The 11010-nt window shown below is 37.1% G+C and overlaps 1 protein-coding gene across 1 annotated transcript in view; it reads left to right on the forward strand.

The window, feature by feature from the left end:
• LOC107661296 (nectin-1-like) overlaps positions 1-10455 on the forward strand; it is a 48508-nt gene extending 38053 nt beyond the window's left edge. The window contains exons 2-8 of the mRNA XM_016450799.1: positions 2665-3006; positions 3284-3586; positions 4363-4468; positions 5963-6099; positions 6526-6616; positions 8104-8149; positions 10432-10455. Coding sequence (XP_016306285.1) covers positions 2665-3006; positions 3284-3586; positions 4363-4468; positions 5963-6099; positions 6526-6616; positions 8104-8149; positions 10432-10449 — 1043 coding nt within the window. The 3' untranslated portion in view covers positions 10450-10455. The remainder of the gene's footprint in view (positions 1-2664; positions 3007-3283; positions 3587-4362; positions 4469-5962; positions 6100-6525; positions 6617-8103; positions 8150-10431) is intronic.
• The last annotated feature ends 555 nt before the right edge of the window (positions 10456-11010 follow it).

The following is an 11010-nucleotide window of genomic DNA, read 5'->3' on the forward strand; positions in this document are numbered from 1 at the left end:
GGTCTTCGGTATGAACCGGTATACCGCCTAGCACTAGGTTTTGATCCACTTCAAATGTTGACTATTATAGTATATATTATATATAAATATATTACTTGTTTTTCATTAATGTATTTTACAACAATACAAAGAGCAATGTGTAGGCCTACCAGATTTAGCCCTACACTTACTCACTTGTATTTGTTACCCACTAAATAATGTTTTTTTTTTTTCAATAAAAGTTTAGGATTTTATAAAATTATTGTGCACTCATGATTTTTCTAGAGTAACTTTTGCTACTGAAATATCCACTAACCTAGTTTATAGTTGTATTTTTGTCATAGATTATGATTATATATTTAGTCATTTGTTGTTTTTCTTTACAATGAAGTTGTCTATATGTGACCCTGCAGCACAAAAGCAGTCTTAAGTCGCTGGGGTAAAAGACCATATTTTTATAGTGTTGCTGTCCTGTGAGAAAAAAAAGAAAACTTAGTACTTCACATTTGTACGAGAATACTTAACGAATGTACTTCCTTTCAGACCACCACTGATTGTTTTGAAACTGAAAGTAACAACATTTATTGTCAGAATATTAACAAATTGTTGCTAACAATATCAAAGACTGCATCCGAAGGACTCGGACCGGCCAAACAGACCACTGTTCAGCTGTCATTGAGCTGTACAATGCTCTATTATTATTATTATTTTATGCTTAACTGCCTAAAAAATCCGGGTTGCAAACCTGTCTACATATGATCACCATGGTCAAGACAATAAACTATATAAAATTGCACCTTTGTACTGTAAGATATCAGTCAGCATTTGAACTGCTGTGTGTGTGTATTTTGTAATTTTTCATATGTATCATTACATTATTCAAGTAAGCTCCAAGCCAATACCTGCATTTAAAGTTGTAATCCGGCAATTAAGGATGCAGCAAACCAGTGTAACTCACCTGTCCTCGGTCTTGGCTAAGCCTGAGGTACATCACCATCTCCTCCATTATGACGTAAATCATAAAAACTAAAAAGCCATTCTGGCTCCACCTGTCCTGTCAGGATGGCAGCTTTCCTCTCGCACTGTTGCTATGTGACGGGAACCACTGGTGGCACAATTAGGAACTCCTGCGAAGGCGGAGCGTCCTTCATGCACTTGGGAGGGTCCTTCGTGTACTTTGGAGGCGTGGCCTTCAAAGTGTGCGCACTTAACTTTGGGACACAGCTTTAGGGTGTATTCACACCAGGAAAGTCCGCTAGTTCACTTGCTTTGGTCCGGACCAAATACAATTCGTTTTAAATTCATTGGGGTTTTTTTTGTTTTTTTTTATGTAGCTCGTCCTGCGGTTAATGTGAGAGGGGAGGAGCCTGTTGCTGGTTCTTTAGATATGAATTTGGCATCATGCTTTGCCTCTAATGCTCGGCCTCCGGCAGAAGTGATGTGGAGATTAGGAGATCTGAATAACTTCCTCAGGACAATAACCAATAATACAGTGAACCCAGATGGGACTGTTACTGTTGTGTCCTACCTACTGGGGGCCCCATTCAAACACTTAAATAAGAAGAATGTCCAGTGCATGGTGAAACATGGCACTCTAAAAGAAGAACTTGTGCTGGACTACACAATAAACATCCATTGTAAGTGCACATATGGTGTATTAACCAACAATCTGCATACGACTGGAAAGTCCGCTAGTTCACTTGCTTTGGTCCGGACCAAATACAATTCGTTTTCACACAGCCTTTTTTGCAAGTGAACCAGAAACTGTAAACAAAACCACACGTGTGCTTAAGGTCATCCATTCATTGGTTCATCCATTCAACCGTACCAGAGTTCGTTTGGAAGTGGACCGAGACCACCTCGGTCTCGATATGGTTGTTTGGTCCACACCCGAGTGCGACTGCTGTATTCACACCTGCCCAAAAGATCCGCACCAAGAGAGGAAACGAACTTGAGTTAGATTCAATCGAACCAAACAAGACAGGTGTGAATACACCCATAGACTAGTGATGGGAGAAACGAAGCTTTTCGAAGCTTCGAATCAATTGAACCATTTGCTTCACAAAATGATTTACTGTTTCAAAGCGTTTGAAACACCACACGCTAGCTAGTATGACATAAAAATACTCTGTGCTAGAACAATTTCAGTTGAGTCACTGTGTCTGTTTAGTCCTATCCGACAAGAGATATGGCTGCATGCATTGAGAACCACTACCACTGAAAAAAGCCAAAGTCCCTTCCAGAGTCATTTCACTCGGTGGCCATCTTGGGAAGTTTCACAACACCATTTCAATTTAAGGCTGTTTCTATGGTATCTGGAGCTTCTAACAGCTGCAGTGATGCTGTCATAAAAAAAAGCAAGAACTGTTGTAAAAACTTGTTTGGTGATTGATGTTTTTATTTGGAATGAGTGACATGCTTTTTAAAGCCACCATAGTAGTAGTTTACATTTCTCTCATTCATTGTAATACTGGTGACCCAACTCAGCTACATACTGTACATTGTCTGCTAAAACCCACTTTGGTTTTTATGTGTAAGCTATTTGTGTACTATACTCTAGCCTTTAAGAGTATACAACATTTTACTACATTTTTTATGCTCCATTCTCTTTCATAGAATTATACTCTACCTCTACACTTCCAGGTTCTGCAATGTTTGTTAAAATGTATTTTATGTATTTTCCAGGTGTAAAGGTTATTGGTCATGATACAACAGTCATATATGGAGAAAATGCCACTTTGTTGTGTCAGCTTACTGAAACTGATGATGATCTAACTCGTATTATATGGAAGAAAAAAACACGAGAAAAGCCTGAGGAGGACGCCTTCTTTGTCATTCGACAAGGTGGCAAAACTGAACAAAGGAATGGATTAGAGGACAGAGTACAATTTATTGGGAACTTTGCAGAGAAAAATGGATCAATTCAGCTGCTTAGAATGAGGCTACTGGATGAAGGGATCTACACATGCACCTTCAACCTATACCCTAGTGGGCCATTAGAGACGGACATCAACGTCACAGTTTTTGGTAAGATGGCTTGTACATGTTATTCTGTGTCATAATGCCTGCATATATCTCTGTGTTTCCATGCCTAACAATGATGGAAATTGTGGAGTTAATTGAAATATTCCATGCTTGCTACCAGACTTTCCTCCTGCAGAAATGGTTTGTGTCAAGTGATAACTGTAAAAGTGAATGCTTGTAATTTTGAAAGGACCACAAGCAGGCGGGGCTACTTTAGTCATTGTTCAAATTTAATGATTAATTAAATTCATTGGGGTTTTTTTTGTTTTTTTTTATGTAGCTCGTCCTGCGGTTAATGTGAGAGGGGAGGAGCCTGTTGCTGGTTCTTTAGATATGAATTTGGCATCATGCTTTGCCTCTAATGCTCGGCCTCCGGCAGAAGTGATGTGGAGATTAGGAGATCTGAATAACTTCCTCAGGACAATAACCAATCATACAGTGAACCCAGATGGGACTGTTACTGTTGTGTCCTACCTACTGGGGGCCCCATTCAAACACTTAAATAAGAAGAATGTCCAGTGCATGGTGAAACATGGCACTCTAAAAGAAGAACTTGTGCTGGACTACACAATAAACATCCATTGTAAGTGCACATATGGTGTATTAACCAACAATCTGCATACGACTGTTACGTGCCTTTCACATTTGTTTTTTTGGTTGCACAGAAACTGAGTTGCTTAATGGCTACACTCTAAAAAATGCTGGGTTAAATACAACCCAGTGCTGGGTAAAATAGGGACAAACCCAGCAATTGGGTTGTTTTGACCCAGCGGTTGGGTTACTACCCAGAAGGTTGGGTTAAACATTTAACCCAACCGCTGGGTCAAAACAGCCCAATTGCTGGGCTTGTCCCTATTTTACCCAGCACTGGGTTGTATTTAACCCAGCATTTTTTAGAGTGTATAAATAAAGCAGTAATGCACTGACACAAACTTACAGTTAAGGAAATTACTCATATGTTGATTTAGTAGCTGGATTCTGTGACTACATTTAGAGAATGATTCGTCAGACTGGTTCAGTCTGGGAAATTCTGTGAAGTTTGTGAGTCTTCATTAATCATTAAAAGAACCAGCTCATAATTTTTGAATCAGACTACACAGGTTGTGCTGTGTATTTGTTTTGCGTGCAGCCATGAGGAACACCACATGAAACTTTTAGTGAGTGACTCATGCTAGAAATACATGTTATGTTCGCCAACAATTTTGTTAATTAAATGTATATATTTTAAAATAATTTTTCACATTTCTGAAACAGCATTCTCAAAATTATTACTCTATAAACCGCAGTGTAAAAATTAAGGCTTTATTTTCACAAATAAATAGTGTTTATGGATATATTTTGCTGCTTATTTTTTCTTAGATCCTCCTGCGTCAGTGGTTATAATTCCTGACAGTTCAACACATGCTAAAGAATTCAAGTGTATAGTGGATAGTAACCCAGAACCAACCAGCTACTTTTGGACAAGGTAATATAAATGTATTTCTCAGGCTGTCCAACAAATGCTAAATAATTCAAGTGTATAGTGGATAGTAACCCAGATCCAACCAGCTAAACCTGGACAAGGTAATAAAAATTTATTTTTCAGGATGTGAATAATGGCTTGTGCTTAATGGACAGTTAAAAGTAAAAAATATATTTAGCACTCAGTTTAAATAAATTCAAAATCAGTCAGATAATTATCAAGAAGGTAATACATTATTGAAGGCATGCTTTATGAAAAAGTCACTAAGCACACACTCTTAATAAAAATTGTTCTAAACAGTACCAGAAAAGGGTTATTCGGCTTGTAACAATAGCAGAACCCTTTTTGGTGCTAAATAGAACCTTTTTTATACGGTTCCATATAGAACCATGCTTTGAAAATGCTATATAGGACCTTATTGGTGTTATAAATAACCTTTTTAATGATAGTTTTTCATTAATATTAGTATGTTAATATCATTAATATTAGTAATATTTGTATATATTGAACATGAATAAATACATAAAGAAGTAAAACACAAAATAATAACAAAAAAAAAGATGTGATTAAGACCAACTTTCAGTGAAACAATCACAATCCAGTCAATATGATGCCTTAACGTCCATCATTTTGGTGTGATTATGTAGCGATTTTTCTCTGCAGATGATGAGGGTGTGGGATGTGATACATCTGAAATACACAATTGAGTTTAGAGTTACAGTGTGTGCATGTGTTTGTGTAAAAACAATTATGTTTATTTAAAGAACCATATTTTTTTTAGAGTGCATCTATCTCAGTGGGAGTTGTTATTCTATAAACTAACCATTTTTAACACCTGCACAAAGAAGACAAGTTACATTTGCATATTTTGGCTAAACTGCCAATCTCTTTGTAGATTTTACTACTATACTGGGACATATTTCCATGTGAAACAGCTTAGGGAGCAAGACAAAAAACATAGGGACAAGACATTTTATCCATCGGTTGTTGATTGGTTTGTGAAGAGTCAGCACTGCATATTGGAATGGAGGAAGATCTGAATGTGACTGGCATAATTGCAACATGGATGTGCATACGTCATAGATATCAAGTGAGTCATATCACAGGGAGAACAAGTTACGACATTTTGATTAAAGATTGCAAGGTTAAAAATGAAATGCATGGCTGAATCATTCACAATAAGACCAGTAGCATGCATTAAGAAAATAAATAAGGTCAGTTTTAATTTCATGCCGACTTACTGTTATTGTGTCTTGCCAAGTGCAAAGGTTGTAGGCTTAGTTGCTTGAAGGTTTTATGTTTCAGAGAGAGACAGATGCAATGTTAGGGTGTTCCACCAAGTTGCTGAGGTGTCGGCCAGTGTTTGCTAGTTGAATTTTCCAGATGTTATCCATTTTTGTTTCAGTGTTTTACAGATATTTTACTACGGAGCATCATGTGTACTGTTATGTACTAGCAGAACATGTTCAATGATCTTTCATCTATCTCTATTAACAGAGACAATACTCTCTATTATGAAGGCAACAAGCTTCCTGTCCCAAAACGGTCCTCTGACTTTAATGGCTTGTACATCTGTAATGCTTCAAACCAGTATGGAAGTTCATTAGGTTCTCTGTATGTGAATGTTCATACTGGTGAGTCTATTTTGTTTTTATAATTTAAGGTACATGTTGTTTGAAGTTCTTATGCTATGAAAAAAGTTGTGTGCTTCTCAGAACTGAATTGAGAATGCTGAATTTCAGTTTATGAAATTACATTTATGCATTTGGCAGTAAGATATAAGTATGAATGCAACACTTAGATAAAACTATTTTTAAAAATTAAAAGTCTACAATAAGTGCATATTGTTTGTGTAAAACTGTGAAACTGTGATTGTTTTAACCGAATTTCATGTATCATCATAATTTCAATCCTGTGTGTGATAATCCAGGATAAATCTAAAATGTGACAACCCATGTCTGTATAAACAGCTATAGCATTTGTCTGCCTTTTCAGAATAACAGTAACATTGCAGATGTGTGGACTTGACATTTTTTACTTGTCTCCATCCTTCTTTCCAGAATCCAGCACCATCTGTTGGGGTCTGTTTGGTTTTGTCAGCTGTTTAGCTGTTCTTGCTGCTGTTGCTGGTGTGATTTTCAAATTCAAGCAGTAGGTTTGAACACTTCTTTTACTTCAATGTGACAGGAGAGTTTGGAGCTTTTGTACTTATGATATACAGTATTTGATTTTAAATGTGCAGTTATGAGGAGTGGTATTTTAAAGGGGTCATCGGATGCTCATTTTCCACAAGTTGATATGATTCTTTAGGGTCTTAATGAAAAGTCTATAACATGCTTTGGTTAAAATTTCTCAATAGTAGTGTAAAAAAACACCCTTTTTACCCAGTCAAAATCTGCTCTGTTTTCAGCACGCCGTTCTAGTCCATGTTGCTTTAAATGCTGATGAGCTCTGCTCACCCCGCCCCTCTCTTCTGTCAGGTGACGAGCAGGCAGTAAACTTCAAGCCGTGAAACTTGCTAACTAGCACATATTAGGAAAGGCGGTTTGCAAAGATTCATAAAAAAAATCCTTATACTCACTTCTACTGTAGATGAAGCTGGATCACGAATGATTCGTGCGAACATAGACACATTTAGGTCGATCGGGATCTGCCTATTCCCTTCAAAAACGAAAGTAACACTCTGCGTCTTCAGCGGCTCAGATGTCGGGAGTAAATGACGACTGCTATGTTCATGAAAAAAAAAAAAGACTTTATTCAACGATTCGTCTCCTCCGCATCACCCTGGTGCCATTTTGGAGATTATCCACTGGATGTAAACAGCATATTCTGTTTTGTGTCAGCTGCGCCATGCGGATACGTAGTTTTAGTTCAGATCAAATCACAACAAAGTAAGAAACATATCTCATAGCTTCGTAAAATTACGGTTGAACCCCTGATGTCACATGGATTATTTTACCGATCTCCTTGCTACGTCTCTGGACTTGGGAACATTTCAGTTGTATTGCTGTCTATGGGAGGGTCAGACAGCTCTCAGATTCCATCAAAAATATCTTAATTTGTGTTCCGAAGATGAACGAAGGTCATACGGGTTTGAAACGACATGAGGGTGAGTAATTAATGACAGAATTTTCAGTTTTGGGTGAACTATCCCTTTAAACCACTGAGATGGCCATCACAGTATGTGGACTAACAAGCGGGATGCTGCAGCAATAGCATCCAAAACAATCAACAATGCAACCAAACAATCAACAATGTCCTGGCAAAAACAAAGTTAAAATGAAGCAATGTTAATTTAGTTTGAATTAGCTAGTTTTAATTTAATGACAGTTTATTTAACACAAAGTTTAGTGTTATAAATATACATTCATTTTTAACTGAAAAAAAACATTGGTATGTTCATAATTTTATATTTGTGGAAATGTATAATCACAGTCTGTGAAAAGGGCCCATAATTAATAGTAATTAGACCTAAAAAAAAAAACCTGAAGTATTTGCGTCAGACAAAGAGACAAAAAGTTGCCGTGTTGGGGGGCTCCAGGAACAGGGTTGAGGACCACTGAGCTGGGTTATTAACATTATAGCAGACTGTACCAATATTTGGTCGATCTGGTCATGCCATGTTAAATTTATTTTAGGAAATGGCTTCAAGTACCACAGCGTTCCAATAATGAGGAAGCACAGGTGGGTTTTTGTTGTTGTTTTAGAATATTTGTTGTTGTAATATAATATATGCTTACCGGCCACTTTATTAGGTAAACCTGTTCGTTCATCTGCTTGTTAACGCAAATATCTATTCAGCTAATCACATGGCAGCAACTCAATGCATTTAGGTATGTAGACATGGTCAAGACGATCTGCTGAAGTTCAAACTGAGCATCAGAATGTGGAAGAAAGGTGATTTAAGTGACTTTGAATGTGGCATGATTGTTGGTGCCAGACAGGCTAGTCTGAGTTTTTCAGAAACTGCTGATCTACTGGGATCTTCACACACATCTATCTCTAGGGTTTACAGAGAATGGTCTAAAAAAGAGAAAATATCCAGTGAGTGGCAGTTCTGTGGGTGAAAATGTCTTGCTGATGCCAAAGGTCAAAGGAGAATGACCAAACTGGTTTGAGTTGATAGACAGGCAAAAGTGAATTCAAATATCCACTCGTTACAACTGAGGTTTACAGATGAGCATCTCTGAATGCACAACACTTCGAACCTTGAAGAAAATGGGCTACAGCAGCAGAAGACCACACCGGGTACCATTCTTGTCATCTAGGAACTGGAAACTGAGGTTATAACCGTTCGGGCTCACCAAAATTAGATAGAAGATTGGAAAAGGTTGCCTGGTCTGATGAGTCTCGATTTCTGCTGTGGCATTCGGATGGTAGGGTCAGACTTTTGTGTAAACAACATGAAAGGATGGATCCAACCTGCCTTGTATCAATGATTTAAGCTGCTGCTTCTGCTTGTGTAATGATGTGGGGGATGTTTTTTTGGACACACTTTGGGCTTAGTACCAATTTTTTTTAAACGCTACAGTCTGCCTGAGTATTGTTGCTGACACTGTCCATCCCTTTATGACCACTGTCATGATCACCCACCTTGTGATGGCTACTTCCAGCAGGATAACTCGCCAAGTCACAAAGCTCAAATCATCTCAAACTGGTTTCTTGAACATGACTATACTAACTATACTTAAATGGCTTCCACAGTCACCAGATCTCAATCCAGCAGAGCACATTTGGGATGTGGTGCAACTGGAGATTTGCGTCATAGATATGCAGCTGACAAATCTGCAGCAACTGCATAATGCTGTCATGTCAATATGGACCAAAATCTCTGAAGAATGTTTCAGCACCTTGTTGTTTCTATGCCAATGAAGAATTCAAGCAGTTCTGAATGCAGAAGGGGGTCCAACCTAGAGATGTGAGAAACAAACCTTTTCAAAGCTTTGAATCAAAAAACAATTGCTTTGCAAAATGATTCACTGTGTCTAAGCACTTGAAACCACTCACTGGATGTAAATGCAACACAAACTCAGACCAAAACATGCATAGCTTTTACAAACCCATTGCAAACGTTTTTTTGGAAGTATAGTAATTTAAATGAAATTAACATAATCAAATACCATTAAATATGAAGTGTCTGTTGTTTTGATTGTTTTATGGAGGGATTGTCTACTTTTCCTTTTAATTGCACATTAATGTCTCATTAAAGTCTCTACAAATTTGTAAAACTGATCCGAGATCATGTAAAAACCATAGACACTGGTTCAATGGTTCACCGCTGGTAGGCAATCTCAGTGAACTTGCATGATTCATGGGTTCACAGAGAACCACTGAAATTTGGAAACACTTTGAAACAGTTCTTACATAACAGAGCCTAGTTTACTGAAATCACGTGACTTTGGTCATTTGAAATGTGTGCCGAACCACTGGTTCAAAACAAATGATTTGCAAAGGTTTCAAAGTTTCATGAAACTGCCCATTACTAGTCCAACGCGGTACTAGCAAGGTGTACCTAATAAAGCAGCTGGTGAGTGTATATAGATATACAGTTCAAAAGTTTGGAGTCTGTAAGTTTTTTTTTATGTTTTTGAAAACAGTCTCTTATGATCACTGAGGCTGAATTTGTTTGATTAAAAATACAGAAAAACTGTAATACTGTGAAATATTATTACAATTTAAAATAAATGTTTTTTTTTTCTGTTTGAGTATGTTTCAAAATGGAGTATATTCATGTGATATCAAAGCTGAATTTTCAGCATCAGCATCCAGTCTTCAGTGACACATGATCCTTCAGAAATCATTCTAATATGCTGATTACTGTTATTTTTATTATTATCAATGTAATGCATCATGGCTTGAATAAAAGAAAAAAAAATTCATTGACCACAAACGTTTGAACTGTAGTGTGAATATTTAGATTTTATATATGATAATATAAGCTAAAATTGCCTAAACTTTTCCTACAGGACAGTGGAGCGCTCTAAACAAGAATGGCTGTGATGATCAGGATGAAAGTGGTAATCCAGTCTCTCCTGTGCAGTTACAACCCTGTACAACCCATGGTAGACATAAATCATAACGAGTTAAATATTAATAAGGCTCATGCTTTCAACATGAACTGATGTGGCTCAAAGGAATGTTTCTTGCAAAAGGCCATGAGTTCTTGCTGATCTGACATCTTTTAAAATTACATTTACAAATTAAAATTTCATATATACACTGAACAAAATTATAAGCGCAACACTTTTGTTTTTGCCCCCATTTTTCATGAGCTGAACTCAAAGATCTAATACTTTTTCTATGTACACAAAAGGCCTATTTCTCTCAAATATTGTTCACAAATCTGTCTAAATCTGTGTTAGTGAGCTGCGTTTATAATTTTGTTCAGTGTATATATAGCTATATAGTTTTGAACCTTCTGTAATAGTTGCATATGAGTCTCTCAGTTGTCCTGTGTGTCATACAGTCATTGTTGGAAAGAGTTCAAATACTCAAAAATGTTGGAAAACCAAAGAATTTGTTTTCTGAAGAACAGCAGTCAGTTT

This window comes from Sinocyclocheilus anshuiensis, unplaced genomic scaffold (genome assembly GCF_001515605.1).
Source record: "Sinocyclocheilus anshuiensis isolate Anshui unplaced genomic scaffold, SAMN03320099.WGS_v1.1 scaffold507, whole genome shotgun sequence".
Lineage (NCBI taxonomy): Eukaryota > Metazoa > Chordata > Actinopteri > Cypriniformes > Cyprinidae > Sinocyclocheilus > Sinocyclocheilus anshuiensis.